The sequence below is a fragment of the Folsomia candida genome, unplaced genomic scaffold, assembly GCF_002217175.1.
Source record: "Folsomia candida strain VU population unplaced genomic scaffold, ASM221717v1 Fcan01_Sc001, whole genome shotgun sequence".
Classification (NCBI taxonomy): Eukaryota; Metazoa; Arthropoda; class Collembola; order Entomobryomorpha; family Isotomidae; genus Folsomia; species Folsomia candida.
In genome coordinates this window covers 2,893,879-2,909,654 of record NW_019091193.1, presented here as the reverse complement: position 1 = coordinate 2,909,654, position 15,776 = coordinate 2,893,879, and the positions used below count along the sequence as shown (strand labels likewise).

Here is a 15,776-nt window from a genome sequence, read left to right as displayed (position 1 = left end):
AACACAATGAAGCCAAAACCATAAATACTCATGATACAATAAACTAATTCCTACTCCCATTCTAAAAATTCTAAGGTAAAAAAAACCTAATACATATCTACTAACTTTACTACCACTAATAACGACAATAGTTTTTTCACGTTTGAACCCGTCAAAAAAAATCCGGAGAAGCAGCATTTTAATAATCCTTAATCCACAATTTTTCGGGGGTTAATCCCTAATCGTAGAAAAAAAAATTATTAACCACATATCTGATAGAAAAGCAAATAAATGTGAATTAAATACAAAAAGACACACCATTTCACACAAAAATCTATTTGTTACGGAACCCTGGCTGAACGAACGGAGGGGAGGGTGAGACTGGAGAGGGACCGCTTATTCTCACACTGCTCCACCATCGCACCTGATCCACGCAACTCCAGCCAAGTCTCGTCTTGTTAGCAAACAAATTGCAAAAATCCAGTTTACGCCGACATTATTGTTCTTCTTATCCCGTCCCCATCTCCACTTTTCGAACCCCGTCGCCACCCCCAGGGTCACGGTCACACGAGGTCTCAAGAGGTCAGGACAACAGCAATAACTTTGGTAAAACTAAAAACGTTTTTTCTGTGTTCTATTTTGTATTTGTTTGCTTGATTGAGCATCATCCAAATTCCAAGCATACGAGTAAAGTAGTAAATAAACACGTAAAATTCTTAAAATTAATGAGATGACAGTTTTAACTTGGCTCTAAGTTACTCGTAATTCATCGTGGTATTAATAACGGTCCAATTTTTCGTGTTGTATTCCATTTAATATGTTGACCAGATTGATTTAGTCTGTCCAGTATCCAGTTAACTATTTTTTTTAAATTTAGTTGTCCAAGAGTTATACTAATTTTGTTATCCTTATTTAGGTGATAACTTTCCTGTGCTATTGTGACAATCTTAGCCGGTGAGAGTAACAGATAGCTAAAAAGTAATCCAATTCCACAGGTGAGTATAGAAATCAAGGAAACAATTTGTTTCAAACAAATGTTAGCTAATTAAGTACACACCAACATTAATTAATTGTCTAATATGCTTTCACTTTTTCTCAGCCGACCGCGTCGTCGCTATTGCACCCCCAGCAACCCAAAAGTCCGGCGGAGGGAAGATGGTTCGAAATTATGTACGAAAGACGGAGGATAAGTGGACTAAGGAAGACCTCCTCGACGCTCTTACCAACATTAAGGACTCCAAGATCAAGATTAACGATGCGGCCAAAGAGTATCAAATCTCGAGAGCTACACTGTACCGGCAGTTTAAAAAGTTCCTTCAAGCCGGAGGAAAAATTGATGTGAATCAATTCAAGACTTGCGGTGGGAATCCGATTTTAAGCAAGGTGAAGGGTTGTCACTACTTATCGTAACTCTTTTGGTGGTCGATATCCTGACCTTAAACTTCTGTACTAAATTATGTATTACTTACCCTCCCCAGATTGAAGAGGACGTCCTGGTCAAGACGATTCTTGACCTGCGCGAACAAGGCTACACCGTCACTTCCACCGATATCAAGCGCATCTGTTACGAGTACTGCGACACGAACGGGATTCCAAACCAATTCAATGCAGAGAAACGTTTAGCTAGTGACGACTGGTATTACGGCTATTTGAAGCGACATCCAGAAATTAGGACGAGTAAGCAAACTACTATTATTTTTTTCGTTTTTCTTACCATCTACAATTTATTTTCCTGCTTTTTGTAGTTGATCCATCCGCCCCCGTTCCGGCCCCGAAGGCTACAAAGAAATCAAAAACTGTCGTTAAGACGGAGCCTTTGATATTAGTTAAACAAGAGTTGGCCAGCAATGGCCACGAAGTGGGTGAGGAAGAAGTGGCAATTGCCGTTGCCGCTGAAGACGACGGTCCGTCTACTTCTGCAGCAGCTGCGGCAAAATCTGCAACAATGGCGGCTGCTGGGACGAAACGTAAAGCTTCCCCGAAAAAAGGTGGACAGGGAAAGAAGGCTAAACAGGATGTGGAGGGGGTAGAGGAGGTAGAACAGGAAATTAACGGAGAGGGCGATGCCAATGGAGAAGAAGAAGTCGACTCGCAAGAGGTTAGATTTTAAATTGATTTTTTAGCTTGGTTATATCGTGGACTTATTTTTGCTCTGTTTTTCTCAGGAAGTAATTGAGGAAGTGCACACGGAACGAGATGAGGCAGAGGATGAAGGTGATGACGAAGAAGCATTGGAGGAGGAGGAGGAAGATGAAGGCGAAGGAGAAAACGGTCACGATGAAGAAGTAGATGACGAAGAACAAGGAGAAGTGGAGGAGGATGACCAGGTGGAACAAGAAGAAGGTGTCGAGGAGGAAGAGGAAGATGGCGAACAAGAAGTTGAAGATGAGGATGAAGAACAAGTCGAAGAAGAGGAAGAGCCTGCAGAGAAGCCGGTCACCGGACACATGGGGACTCGTTCCCCTAAAAAGTAAACTTATGTACGATGATACCCACGATATAACGCTGCGGATTACTATGCAGATTAAGTCTTAATTTTTAGTGAAAGATTCCCACTTTTTCCTTCTGTATTCTGACATTTGTCGATTTTTGGGGCTTTTGATTTATAACCTAAATTTGATTCAGATTAACTAATTATTAGTTATTAATAAGTACACGCTACTTTCATAACTTAAGAAATACTTTGATTAAACATGTTACATTTTCTATCTCGTAGCCTTAATTCTGCTGTTTAGATTATATAACAATGTTTAATTGCGATTGAATTTGTACCATGAAAGCGAAAAAGGTGATTATAAAATTACAATTAGGTGCAGATATAGATTTTGTTGTCAAAAACGAAAATATGTTTGGAGGTCGTAATTAGTTTGTAATGGTAGTTGTCAAATTGACATTTTGAAAAGATTATAAAAGCAAAGTTAAAGAAGTAAAATCATAAATTGTGCAAATTTAACGAGCTACAAGTAGATTATCGATTATATTGTCGTTTTATATCTGTAATGCATGACGTTTAACTTTTTAAGATTTAGCAAATTTAACTTGAACATAAAATATGTGAGTGTACACATACATTTATTATGTAACCTGTTACATATGCATGCGGAGTTATCCACCAAGTTGAGTATATTATTATTCATAAATTGGTTAAGAATCCATATCACTATATAAACATTTGTATTTGTACATACATAAAAGTAGAGTCAAGAGAGTATATGTAATAAATAGTAATTAAAAACCAGCCCGACATGATGAAATTATTTTAAATATTAGTGGTATTCACAGTAACCGATTATAATCGTGAGGACGATTAGGTATATTACGGGCAGACGGACTCCTCTCCGATCGGGGAATGTGATACATCAAAATGTCGGGTTTTTCATGCTGACCAAGAATATATAAATTTTTTGACCGGCAAACGTATATTAAGGTCACAAAAAAAGGTCAAAGGTCAAAATTTTTTATTGTATTTTTGGACGTTTCGGAGAATTCTAAGACTTTGTCTCACTTTCCCCCATGGCGGGAAATTTTTTGGGGTGACATGAGATTACTAGTTTCTCTTGTAGAATATCGAATGTTGATCATTTTTCTGCAAAGTGCAAAATTTTTGGGGCACTATTAGATTGTGGGGTAAAGTGTGTCATCAAATATCGTAATTGTGCCGAATATTGGGGTATTGTTCGTTTTTAAGCGAGCGAAGCGAGGTTAGGTTAGATTTACTAGGTACGCGGAAAGCGTTGCTATTCTAGCTAGAAATCCTAGCTAGCAGTCCTAGCTAGTAGTCCTAGCTAGCAGTCCTAGCTAGTAGTCCTAGCTAGCAATCCTAGCTAGCAATCGTAGCTAGCAATCCTAGCTAGCAGTCCTACCTAGACACTAGAAATCTCATGTCACCCCAAAAAATTTCCCGCCATGGGGGAAAGTGAGACAAAGTCTTAGAATTCTCCGAAACGTCCAAAACTGCAATAAAAAATTTTGACCTTTGACCTTTTTTGTGACCTTAATATACGTTTGCCGGTCAAAAAATTTATATATTATTGATCAGCACGAAAAACCCGACATTTTGATGTATCGCATTCCCCGATCGGAAAGGAGTCCGTCTGCCCGTAATGTTCCGACGATTATAATCACAATCGATTATAATCATATGCCATGAACGCACCAGATTATTGTTGTATTTTGATTATTTTGCCTAAAATATCCAGCAGGATTCATTAAATAGTATCATAGCAACGGCTACTTTTTCGGACGCTTTAAAAAATTGCATTTGGATCAAGGATTATAATCCAAATAATCGTCCTCCGAGAGGATTATTTTTTTGACGATTATAATCACATTGGTTTATTTTTCGCCATAGAGAATTTTTGGGTGATTATAATCGATAATGATTATAATCGCAATAATCGGTTATTGTGAATACCACTATAGTATACATGTTAATTTTTAGGCATACACATATATATATGCAAATCCATGAGGTTATAGGTGAACCATTATTGAAATGTACGACTAGTTCCAAGTTATAAATGCATCTGTATGTACATTGCTATCCACTTGAGTTAAAAGCGTAGCTTTGCATAAATTGGGGTTCAGACGTTGAGAAGAATCCAAATTTAACAATTTGTGTAACACTGTCATATTTCTCATCAACATCAATTGAGCATTGGAATTACTTAGGATGAGCTAATATCCTTTCATTTTGAGCAAGTTGACCAACTCAACATACGCTTGGTTAAGATAATTCTTTTTCAGATTAATTTAACATAGATTACGTTATGTCCAGCATATCGGTGTGGTGCCATTTGCGTTATGAAACAACTTTAATACAAACTACACAGGATCAGTATCATGAATGTAAAATGCCATGCAATCGGTAACTTAAATCAATCATGGTTCATCTAATAAATACTTCATTAATCTTATCGTTAAACAACTTCAGTTTCTGCTGAACTTTTTTTTCAGTGAAAAAGTTTCAGCATAAATAACTTCTACTAAAGATTAAGAGGACTCAGTCTCCCCTTGGACTTCAAGACATCGTTGCAGAAAATTATAAAGCGATTCAGAATATAAAGGTAAGAAACTGACTCCAAAAACTTCCTATTTTTCAATCATGAATTAAAATCAATAAAATATCTTCTTTCATGGACCAGCTTTTCATCATGAATTTACCCAAGCTTCTCGCCATATTCGCTCTCGTCGCCATGATGTCGGTCGTCGTGATGGGAGAAGGAGAAGACTACGAAACCGGGGGTAAGGGGCCGTCCATAAATTACGTAACGCAAGAGGGGGGGAGGGGGGGTCATGGGAAGTGCGTTACGAATTGTTATGAAGGGGGTGGGGGGTATAAAAAATTTGTTACGTAACACATTTAATAAACTCGACTAAAATTCGCCAAATAGGATACGCCGAGCATATTGAATTCATGTCATCCAAAGGGTTTCAGTGTACGCATGTAAATATACATTTTTCATTAGTTTTCCAGGTGTAAATTGAGAAAAGGTTGCATTACAGTGGGGAATTTTAGGCGGAACCGGTCAAGAAAGGGGGGGGGGTAACGAGTCCATCGTTCATTCTGTTACCAAGAAATATACCAAAAAATCTAGTTTATTTTTACATAGATATGTACAACCAAATCAATTCATTTGCTTCATTTTGAAATATTTAAGTGCAAAGTTGTCACAAATTTTCTAGCTCAATGCAAAAAAGTTTGCGGTCAAAAGTTTGACCTTAAATATCTCAGAATGGAGTAACCGAAATAACCTGGTTATACAGGTAAAAATAAACTGGATTTTTGGCTCTATTTTGTGGTAACAGAATGAGAGATACCCCCCTTTCCTTTCATCGGTGCGGCCCCAAAATTCCCCACAATGCATTGCGAATGCTAAGTAAATCACCTGCGGTGAAATCAAATTTATGTTACGTTACGAAGGGGGAGGGGGGGGGGTAGTCGAGAAGCGTTACGATGCCGTTACGAGAGGGGAGGGGGGGTCTAAAAAATGACGATTTTTGCGTTACGTAATTTATGGACGGCCCCTAAACCAAAAGAAGAATCCAGGTCCTGAGTTATATACACAAATTGCTAAAATTTGCTCATCTTTTTTTTCAGGGACTGAGTACCAAGTGTGTCAATTTACAATTTTAAAATTTGCTCTTACCGGCACGCTTTGCCTACCTGAATGCGCATCCAATATTGTGGTCCCAGGAGGGAACTGCGTCACAGGACTCAAGTGTTGCTTCTTGACATAAAGTGGAAATGTCGCACCCTCCTCACCACCAATACACAAAATAAATACAATTGGAAGTAAATAAAATGATTGTGAAAACTGCTATGTAGAATCTTAACTTGAATTAAATATTGCTGAGTGGTACATATGTATGTACATATGAAGAATGTAACGAGAGAAATAAAAAATGCAATTACATTTGGTAAAATTTTATAACGAGTACATTTTCATAATTACATCGGCATTAGTGAAGATTACTAAACCATGCACCAAACTGTCGCAAATCTTCGTTATAAATTCCCAAAAATGAAAATCTCACGAGCCTTAGATACAAGTCATTTAAATTGATATCAAGTAGAATTTGTGCTCATGAAAAAAATACTATCATGCATTTATCATATGTTTCATTCTAAATTTATCCCCAGAATTAGCTATGAAATGCTAAATTCAAAATAAAACAAAAACTTGACCACACACATTTTTTCATCTTTAATTGCATATGAGCCATACCAAGCTATTTGTAAAAAAAAGCAAAAAACCTTCAAGAGTAAAACGAAATTATAAATCAGCACTATTTGATAATTTCAAATTATCAAATTATTAATTTGCTTGACTTAACTTCGGGATATCGCAAATTGAAATTTAACATTATTAAAAATTCAAGCATTTTCATCCTCCTCTAAGCGAAACACGTCTTTTTTCGACCTGGGCAGTCTATCTTTCACCTCCAAAACGACGCCATGGGCCCCTTTCAAATGTAAAATTAGCGCTGACTTTATGGCGAACCCCTTTCCGCACTGGTCGCAACTGAAGGGCCGCTCTCCCGTGTGGGCTTGACGGATGTGACCCTCGAGAAAGAACGGAAATTGGAATCCTTATGCAGTGGGGGTATTTGTGCGGGGTGGGGGTGACATATCCTGATGTATGGATCCTTTTGACATGAACACTTAAATTCTTCTTTGATTTGAAGGTTTGTTCGCAGTTGGGGCATGGTCGTGGTGCAAAAAATGCGAAAGCACGTCTCAAAACAACGCCACGAACAAAGTGTTTAAACTCGTTTCATGCAAAGTCAAGGAGCTGCAAAGGATTCACACTGTGATCGATCAAATTTTGTATAAATATAAACCTAAGATTATGATATAAAATATAAATACATCCTTCATTCTCTTTCATTATTTCTTCATACGAAAGGTTGCGAATATAGTTAGGTACGTCAGTTGATTATAAAATATATTTACATATCTATCCACATATATAAACCAGAGATAAATCAAATCTAGCTAATTATTTAGGATCAATTATGAAATATGAATGGAAGACACTCCCATAAAAACTTTTGAGTTTCAACATGTGCAAAAAAATATTTACTTTAGAATTTTCAAGAAACGAACGATATTACTTCTTTGCATAAGAGTAAGACGATGCGCATATAAAGAAAAAGAACTGAAGATTTCAAGTCAGTTTTTTTGTCGGACTTTTATTATTTTATTTATTATTTAACAAACGCCACCACCTTCCGTTTTTGTCCGACTAGCATGAATGCATGACATACCACTAAATATTTAGTATCTGGCTGGATATTTACAAAAAGATTTTCACTCTCTATTAGTCTCTCTCCAGGGAAAATGAGATTCTAAAGGAAGAACTGTAGTAACTTGGGCGGTGAAGCCGCATTGAGAGACACGAGAGCCGGTAATATTCGTCTAATTTTATTTTGTCCAGCCTCTTTTTCCACCACCGTCACCACTTTGCTTCAGTTTTTTGGCAGCCAGCCACCACCATGCTTTATGTACTCCTCCGCTCCAAATCAGTTCACCATAGGCTTGCTCTCTTGCATAAAATTTGTGTTTACATTTCTCACTACAATTAAATTTGTAAAAATAATTACCCTAGTGGTTTTTGTAATTACTATCAACATGACAAATGCATAAAATGCTATTGGAATTGCGTTCTTGCGGAATTAATTAATTGGAAATACTGAGACACATAAAGACGTCTGAATGCAAGAGGTCAAACCTTCCCGTTTGGTCACACCCGGCGTGTCTCCGCCGTCGCAAGACGTGCCACAGCCGCCGGAACGTGGCTTATCGTCGTCATCACCGTCGCCACAACGTGCATGGTTGGAAAAGTTTCTTAAAGAATTAATGTTGTTTGGTATATTGTTGTCTTCAGAACCAGAGGTAATCATTTGGGCCATTTATGAAAGAATTGAGTTGTATTACAAACAAAGACATATCAACATATTAATTATTCTTCTCGAATTATTTTTAGGTGCAATATGTAGCTCTGAGAAACATCAATTTGATTGTGCAATAGCGACTCGCTTGCTGCCAGCAGTTTAACCGAAAGGACTCGAGATTAGTGGGACATTTAGTCGCAGATACTTTAAATATAATTAATTTTATACATATCTGGAGATTGTAAAAAGAAAAAGATTTTCACTCATTTCGTACGTTTATTTCAGAAATAGTAAAATATATATGGACATGACATTCACAAACCGAGCAATACAAGGAATGTCTGGATTTGCAGTTAAATTCAATAAAAATAGTTTTGGGCTACTTCCAAATCAATCCTGTGAAGCGTCTTTGCCCGTTAATACTACTGGTCCTGTATGCATCATTCATAACTTCATTCAGACTTTCCATAATCCTTTCTGGCTGAACTTTTACCCTCGGTCGACGAAGTTTCTGTTGCAGTTGGCGAATCCTTTTTTTGTTGTCCGTGGTTGAACTTGGACTGGTTTCAGGTGACGAAATGTTGGATTGAGGTCGAGGACAAGATACGGATGACGATGGGGAGCAAGGCGACTCGAAGCTTCCACTAATTTCCGGCTGCGACACGTCCAACGACGGCGGTGACACGGCAATTGATGTTACTTCTTTTGGTAAAATAGGGATGAATTTAATACTGGGACTAGGTCGGATAATTTCACTGGGTGTAGAAACTGTTAATAATTGCTCCTGCGACACAAAAAATCTTGATGGAAGGGCGGATGGTTTTAGTCTTCTTAGAATTGTTAAACTGATCATCCTTAAAATGTAGGTCGCAAATCATGGAGACGGGGGGAACATTTTGACAATCGAGATCCAAATACTCACACCACTTCTTGAATCTAAGCGATAGAAAATATTGCAACTTAATATTCTTTATTAGAATGCCAAAATTATTTTCCATTTAATTTATTAACACGCCTGACCTGTCTGGCTGGGATGGAAATTGATAAAACTCAGCTTCCGGATTTTTATGTTTTGTTTTAGCACACCTTGGATATTTACAACAGGTTATTTTCAGTGTCCTTGGTGGTGGTGACCCCCACGGCTTGGTCACTTCATTTGAAGGCAGGGACACGTGGAGGCTGGAAAATATTAACCCAATGTATTTAATGTCTTAATTCAAAAAAAAATTGCTCAAGTAATGTTTACAGTACGTGTGCATGTGTGTTATATAATTTAATGTGCAAATAGATATGTGTACTTACCATGTACTGCCGAGGGGTACACTGTTTAATTGCAAGTAACTTTTTTAAATAATTAATTGAAGAAATTTAAGCTGGCTAAAAATCGATCGGACTGGAACTGTATTTTTCTTTGCCACGCAAAGGAAACCATGTGGTGGTGATTGAATTGCATCAGCTTTTTCTCATGCTGAAACTGCACACAGTTATTTGGCCGATCTGTTAAAGCCGCCCATTTGCAGGAAGAACAAAATAATATTAAGCTCCGCTGGTTGGCTGCTGAGCTCTTCCATAAGCTTCACTCAAATACATTGCATGAGTCGTTCCTCTTCCCCTAGTTTATTTCATATTCCATGGTCTCTCTCTATACCATACCGATTCATACAACAACGTTATTTTTTGTTCCGTGATACATAAAACCGAAGCAATGTTGGTACATATTTGCATAAATGCGTACATACGTCCATAAGTCGTTTTCTTTTCCAGTCGTGTCTAATCCTGTCGGACTTGTGGAATTCGGCACTCCACTCCACACGGCGTCCACACAAACAAAGTAAAAGATAAGCAAAAACGTTTGGCCTTGTAATTCTTTCCACTAAGGGGACGTACACAAAGGATTTTGTGAATCTCCTTCCTCATCAAATCTTCGCCTAATAAAGTTTTATACGAGTTATTGACTAAAAGTGGATGAGATTAATTCACTTAAATTTAGTCACATCCATTTCGCACGGCCCTCTTAAGCTCAGCGAAGAGGCGCCGGTGTGCTTGCTTCCCACTTCACTCCACAATTTTCGTCACTTCATCGCGACTCCTTGGCTTGGACACACGTGTGGATTTGGTCTCTCGGAAATTTAATTTTTCTCGAAAGTTTGTCTTCCTTTAAAAGATGTCGACCTACAAGTTGACCTATTTCGACATGAGGGGACGTGCCGAATGCAGCCGGCTGCTGTTCACCTACGCCGGGGTGGGTTTTGAGGACGTCCGTCTCACGGGGGACCAATGGGGAGCTTTGAAGCCGTGTAAGTTGTACTTTTTTTTTACTATTCAATTAATTCGGGGGGAGGGGGGCATTAGCATTGTGGGATTGGATGAAGAGGGACTTAAGATTAAATTTTGCTGAATTTTTTGGGGGACATGTTTCATCAATTTTTTTTCTTTTTACTACTTGCAGCAACGCCCTGGGGCCAGGTCCCAATCTTGGAAGTTGATGGGGAAGTCTTAGCGCAGAGCAACACGATTGCTCGCTTTCTGGGGCGCAAGTTCCAGCTCTGCGGGGAAAGTGATTGGGAGGCGGCCAAATGCGATGAGTACGTCGACGCTACCAACGATCTCTTTGAGCGTAAGAAATTTTGAATTTATGGCACTTTACCAAATTTTAATCCTTTTGACAATTTCATTTCCGAGATTTTTTACTTTCCAAACCTATGTATTTCGTTGCATTTGCATTTAGTATTTTATTTCCATACAATTTCTGACTCACTAATTTGATAATCTGTAAAATTTAAAACCTTTAAATCTGTACAAATATAAAATTCCGTCCTTATAAAATTGAATATTTTAAATCTAATGCTGTTCTTTTTTCTCTCCACAGAGTGGGCGAAATTTGTCTTTTTCGAACAAGATCCGGTCAAGAAGGCCGCTCTTCGGGAGACATTTGTCACCACCCTTGCGCCTAAATGCTTGGAAGTTTTGGAAGCTATCAAGCAGAAGAATGGGGGAGACTTCCTCGTGGGCAAGGTTCTGACCTGGGCTGACATCAACATTGCCGACAAACTCCAAATTCTCGAGGACACTGTCAAGGCCGACATCTTGAGGGATTATCCAGGCCTCGCAAAGTTCAAGGCTGTCGTCTTTGCCGTTCCGAAGCTGAAGGAATACATCGAGAAGACAGCGTACTCCTACAAGGCCATGATGCCTGAGGCGGAGCGTCACATCGATTACTCCGAATAATTTGGTTTCATTTCATTCTTCAACTTTCTCGAAATTATTTTCATACTTACAAAATACTTGTTAATTTTTTTTCATTACTCAAGTATTCAAATAAAAAACTTTGTTTCTTCCTTAATAATCAAAACATGTCTGCGAGTTATTATTGAAATTATTCTAATCATACTAATTCAATCATTATTAATTATAATCATCCATATTCATTAATTATAAGTACACTTTCATAAACTTTAACCCCTCTGCAGAAATAACGTTTGGACTATTAGTAAGTCGCGTACATATGTAGCTATATAATATAACTCTCTTGGGTTAGGCTAGATAGTTAATTCTGTTGATAATGGAAATAATAATAATTCATTTAATCTTGAGGTTATTAAACAGTAGATAATGTTCTCCATATCGGAATCAATTATATAACATACTTCCTCAAAAATTACATGGATGTCAATTATATGCATGTATTTATGTTAGGCTTTTGCTAAGTTATCGATAATAATACATTTTCTATACTACTGAATAAGATGTAAATCTCTAGCTGTTTGATAATCCCAATGGTTTTCTACAATTAGTTTCTGAAATGAGAGATTCCATAGGGTAACGGTTATACTGCAAAACCTAACCCAGTTACTACATTTTAATATTTAATAATCGGTATATTGCTATTAAGCAAGCTTTTTTACATAAACTTGCAGATTTTAATCCCTCCATAAAGATATCCTCTCCAACTCTCGGTCCATCTATATGATCTGCATATCAATTCGGGAGCCGTGTATTTGTACTTACAAGTTACAAATCGAAATCCCAATTCTCGGTAAAACAGGTCGTAAAAATTAGGCAAGCCAAACTATCTTAACCAGAGATCGGCAAACCCACCCTCCATTTCCATTACATGCATATGAGTTTGTATGACAAAAATTGGCATAAAGCTCATCCAGGTATGATTGGCATATGAAATTTTGCGCAAGCATTTCACCCGACTAATTTTTATGCTTCCATCGTCTTTCATCAACCGTGAGTGTCCATTTTTTGAGCATTTATAGTGAATACCAGACCATCGTCAATATTAATATTCTAAAAAATGTGACTCCTCTGATTTCCCGTAATTCATACAATTTCGAGTGCATGCCCACCCTACGCCGTGACGCAGTGTGTTTCAATCTGCGCTAAACTAATACCTATTTACAAACTTTTGATTAATTAGGTCATAAATGTCTTAAAATTGAGGTATACCATTCATATAAAAGGGCACCATACATCCATGTTTATTTAGTTCAGTAGGACAATCCATTAATTTAAAACTAATTGAAAAGCCCTACCAAAATCATGGCCAATTTGAACAACTCCGCACTAAAAAAGGCTTGGATCCTTGTCTCCCTGGCTTTGACAGTCGCCATTTTGAAACCAGTGGAATCTACTCCGCTAGCATGTGAGCCTTATCACTGTATTTACACAAATATTTTAGTCGTTGCCTTAATTTCTTCATAATTTCCAGGTACCAATAGACACGCGAAAAATCAAAGTTCCAGATCAGGAGTAATCGCACCAGAGTTGAGATGGCCAAATGCAACCATGCCCTACAAATTTACGGCGACATTTCGTACGTAAATAATTATTTTTCGTCTTATTGTTAGTGACCCCATAATTAGGTAACAAAAATTTACCACCTTTTTTTCCAAATAGCCGCCTCATATCGCACCCTTTTCGAAAACGCGATCCGTCACATCACCGGCCGAACGTGTTTCCGATTTAAGCCATACACCTTCGAAGGCAGCTACGTCGTCATCGACCAGGAATTAGGTTGCAGCGCCGAAGTCGGGCGAATCGGTGGCATGCAAACCCTCTCCCTCGCCACGGGGTGCAACACGCTGGGAATTTTCATCCACGAAGTCGTCCACACGATCGGATTCACCCACGAGCATGAAAGAACCGACCGAGACGATTATGTCAATATTCACTGGGAAAATGTTATGCCTGGTATGAAGACTACAAATTTTAGTATAAATTTCCATCAAAATTTCCACTCACTTATCCACAGAGAACGAAGAGAATTTTATAAAGCACGGGTCATCCGACATTGCCAACTTTGGCGTGGGCTACGATTACACCAGTGTCATGCATTATCACAGCAAAACCTTTTCCAAAAACGGTCTTGACACGGTTTCGCCTAAAAAAGCGGGTGCAACGATTGGTGAGCAAGGAAAACTTAGCGAGCTTGATATTTGGAAGATTAATAACATGTACTGCCCGGGTACGATGGGGGTCAGGATTGTGAGCCGATTCGATGGAGGAGTAAGTCTTGATGATAATTTATGTAGGTATTTGCGCCGCGTGTTAAAATTTTAAATGGGCAAATTACTTGACTTTGCTACCTAAACTCAAGTTTTACACAAGTTTGCAAAGTTTCCGAAAGAATATCTGGTTAAGTTATACTTAGATTTGACCTGATACAAACCTGGTTTATTACGGCGTCTATTTTTTAAATTTCTTGAAGGTATTGGGAAGATATAAATAATTTTACAAAGGTTACGACTTAATTAATCGACATATATCTGTACCCTCTTCAATATGAAACAACCGACTACCTATTTTAAGATATTTACGTTCCATGCAAATAGAAAAATTTACCTCACTATAAATCTCTAAATTTCAGTGTATTGATGTCAAAGACAACAATCCGATCCAAGGTCAGATCGTTACGGTTTGGCAGAACGATGCGAGTGTAGAGCAACAAAAGTGGACATTGGATTGGAGTAAGATCTATTTAGTAAACTTGATAATTAAAATCCTCCTTAAATACGATTATATTAACTTTTAAACGAACTAATTATTAATTTTATTATTATGTAATTAATCTTATTATTGATTTATATTCCTTACACCAGACTTATTCCTGGACGAAAAGATAGGCTCCCTGCTTTGGACGTGGGGTCAGAACGGGGGCGAACTTAAAGTTATGGATCAAAACTTTGTAAACTGGGATGTCTCAACTTGGGTAAGAATTGCCAAGATAAAAATTATGCAAAATATCTTTTTATCTGAAAATCTGTAACATCTATTATTGCATCTACGTTCTTAATTATATTATAAATATAATTTGCATAATTGATGTTACAGGGTCACAACCCGAACGCACCCATCATTCCAAATCAAAAATGGACCGGTGTACGCATCACGGGAAATACTTTCGCCATCAAAAATGTGATGACTAGTCGATGCCTGGTTCATATGGGGTACCATAATTCTTAATATTTGTAAAAAACCTTTTTCTCAAAAATAATGTAATTTTTTAATTCAGAACCTCAATTCGGCTTAAAACTGTTCCTTGCGACATTAATGATGTAAAACAACAATGGGAAATTCAGAATGCTCCGGCATAACTTATTGGAAATAACCTTCACACGGATTAATTGTCATTAATTTTGTAATTAAAAACTGGTCTTAATTATTTGTTGAATAAAACTTGAACCCTGCACGAACAATTTTTACACTATGCGTTAATTTTAAAACCTTTATTTTTGCTAAGAGTTGTTACATATGTACATACATCAGAATCTATGATTCTGTTTTTTGTTCCCTCATTAACACTTATTTCATCTATACAAATATCTATCTAGGTAGGGATCCATAGCTATATGAATTTGTACATCATCATCATCATGGGCTGCGGAAAGTGTAGTCACCGGCATCGCCAGCAAAACTGGGGACATTTCTTGTCCAGTAATGTTACCACTCTAGATCTTGTAAATATCCCACGCCACCGTCGCTTTCCAGAGTCCATGATCAGCATTGACAAATGAGGCGGAGTCAGAACTACTGATATTTACCTTATCTAAGAAAAGACACGAGAAAAGCCATTACGTAGTATTTACATAGTTAGGTGTAAATTACACCTAACATTACACCCAAATGTGTAATATTTAATCTAATTATGTACATAGGTGTATGTATGAATACTAGTGACATCACTAAGGAGGGGAGCTTGCGAGGTTGATAATAACAGATCTCGATGCCCTTTGGATATGTGATAGGGTCTCATGAGTGTACTAAAAATTTCGAAAAAATTGGGTTTGATATTGGATTGAAGAAAGCAACTATCTGGGAGTGTAATGATGAAAGAAATTTCAAAATCCGAGTAAAATTGGATTTTTGACGTGGATTTGAGTGAGTGAAAACTG

General features: G+C 37.6%; 3 protein-coding genes and 2 long non-coding RNA genes across 6 annotated transcripts; 4 read left to right on the top strand and 1 right to left on the bottom strand.

Moving 5' to 3' along the window:
- The first annotated feature begins 410 nt into the window (after positions 1-410).
- On the top strand, positions 411-3,218 carry LOC110855222 (bifunctional lysine-specific demethylase and histidyl-hydroxylase NO66). Of its 2 annotated transcripts, none has more exons than XM_035859423.1 (6): positions 411-561; positions 896-974; positions 1,079-1,362; positions 1,458-1,656; positions 1,725-2,077; positions 2,145-3,218. In XM_035859423.1, the coding sequence occupies exons 3-6, from the start codon at positions 1,135-1,137 to the stop codon at positions 2,451-2,453; spliced, it is 1,089 nt and encodes a 362-aa protein (XP_035715316.1). In that variant the 5' UTR covers positions 411-561; positions 896-974; positions 1,079-1,134; the 3' UTR covers positions 2,454-3,218. The 2 variants fall into 2 exon arrangements, with proteins under 2 accessions (XP_035715316.1, XP_021959334.1); XM_022103642.2 differs by having other exon boundaries at positions 423-585.
- A 1,344-nt stretch (positions 3,219-4,562) lies between these two features.
- Positions 4,563-6,410, top strand: LOC110842139. The gene is made up of 4 exons (XR_002547304.2): positions 4,563-4,846; positions 4,936-5,045; positions 5,124-5,223; positions 6,080-6,410. It is a non-coding gene; the product is annotated as an uncharacterized LOC110842139 (long non-coding RNA).
- Positions 6,411-8,632: 2,222 nt separating this feature from the next.
- On the bottom strand, positions 8,633-9,818 carry LOC110842116. The gene is made up of 3 exons (XR_002547296.2): positions 9,679-9,818; positions 9,397-9,555; positions 8,633-9,312 (listed from the first exon to the last, which is right to left on the bottom strand). It is a non-coding gene; the product is annotated as an uncharacterized LOC110842116 (long non-coding RNA).
- Positions 9,819-10,437: 619 nt separating this feature from the next.
- Positions 10,438-11,730, top strand: LOC110858597 (glutathione S-transferase 3). Its single transcript, XM_022107417.2, has 3 exons — positions 10,438-10,673; positions 10,826-10,993; positions 11,246-11,730. Exons 1-3 carry the CDS (start codon positions 10,541-10,543, stop codon positions 11,602-11,604), a joined length of 660 nt encoding a protein of 219 aa, XP_021963109.1. The 5' UTR covers positions 10,438-10,540; the 3' UTR covers positions 11,605-11,730.
- Positions 11,731-12,860: 1,130 nt separating this feature from the next.
- On the top strand, positions 12,861-15,086 carry LOC110863563 (zinc metalloproteinase nas-7). The gene is made up of 8 exons (XM_022112908.2): positions 12,861-13,027; positions 13,094-13,198; positions 13,282-13,575; positions 13,637-13,890; positions 14,252-14,351; positions 14,484-14,593; positions 14,716-14,831; positions 14,897-15,086. The coding sequence occupies exons 1-8, from the start codon at positions 12,925-12,927 to the stop codon at positions 14,976-14,978; spliced, it is 1,164 nt and encodes a 387-aa protein (XP_021968600.1). The 5' UTR covers positions 12,861-12,924; the 3' UTR covers positions 14,979-15,086.
- Positions 15,087-15,776: the final 690 nt, after the last annotated feature.

What these genes read in the sequence shown, in the direction of transcription:
- LOC110855222 (XM_035859423.1), top strand. Translation starts at nt 1,135, where the DNA reads ATGGTTCGAAATTATGTACGAAAGACGGAGGATAAGTGGACTAAGGAA. An exon ending in GGAATCCGATTTTAAGCAAG is followed by an intron (nt 1,363 to 1,457) that starts GTGAAGGGTTGT and finishes TACCCTCCCCAG; the next exon opens with ATTGAAGAGGACGTCCTGGT. An exon ending in ACATCCAGAAATTAGGACGA is followed by an intron (nt 1,657 to 1,724) that starts GTAAGCAAACTA and finishes TGCTTTTTGTAG; the next exon opens with TTGATCCATCCGCCCCCGTT.
- LOC110858597 (XM_022107417.2), top strand. Translation starts at nt 10,541, where the DNA reads ATGTCGACCTACAAGTTGACCTATTTCGACATGAGGGGACGTGCCGAA. An exon ending in ATGGGGAGCTTTGAAGCCGT is followed by an intron (nt 10,674 to 10,825) that starts GTAAGTTGTACT and finishes TACTACTTGCAG; the next exon opens with CAACGCCCTGGGGCCAGGTC. An exon ending in TACCAACGATCTCTTTGAGC is followed by an intron (nt 10,994 to 11,245) that starts GTAAGAAATTTT and finishes TTCTCTCCACAG; the next exon opens with AGTGGGCGAAATTTGTCTTT.
- LOC110863563 (XM_022112908.2), top strand. Translation starts at nt 12,925, where the DNA reads ATGGCCAATTTGAACAACTCCGCACTAAAAAAGGCTTGGATCCTTGTC. An exon ending in CTGGGAAAATGTTATGCCTG is followed by an intron (nt 13,576 to 13,636) that starts GTATGAAGACTA and finishes ACTTATCCACAG; the next exon opens with AGAACGAAGAGAATTTTATA. An exon ending in ACTGGGATGTCTCAACTTGG is followed by an intron (nt 14,594 to 14,715) that starts GTAAGAATTGCC and finishes TTGATGTTACAG; the next exon opens with GGTCACAACCCGAACGCACC.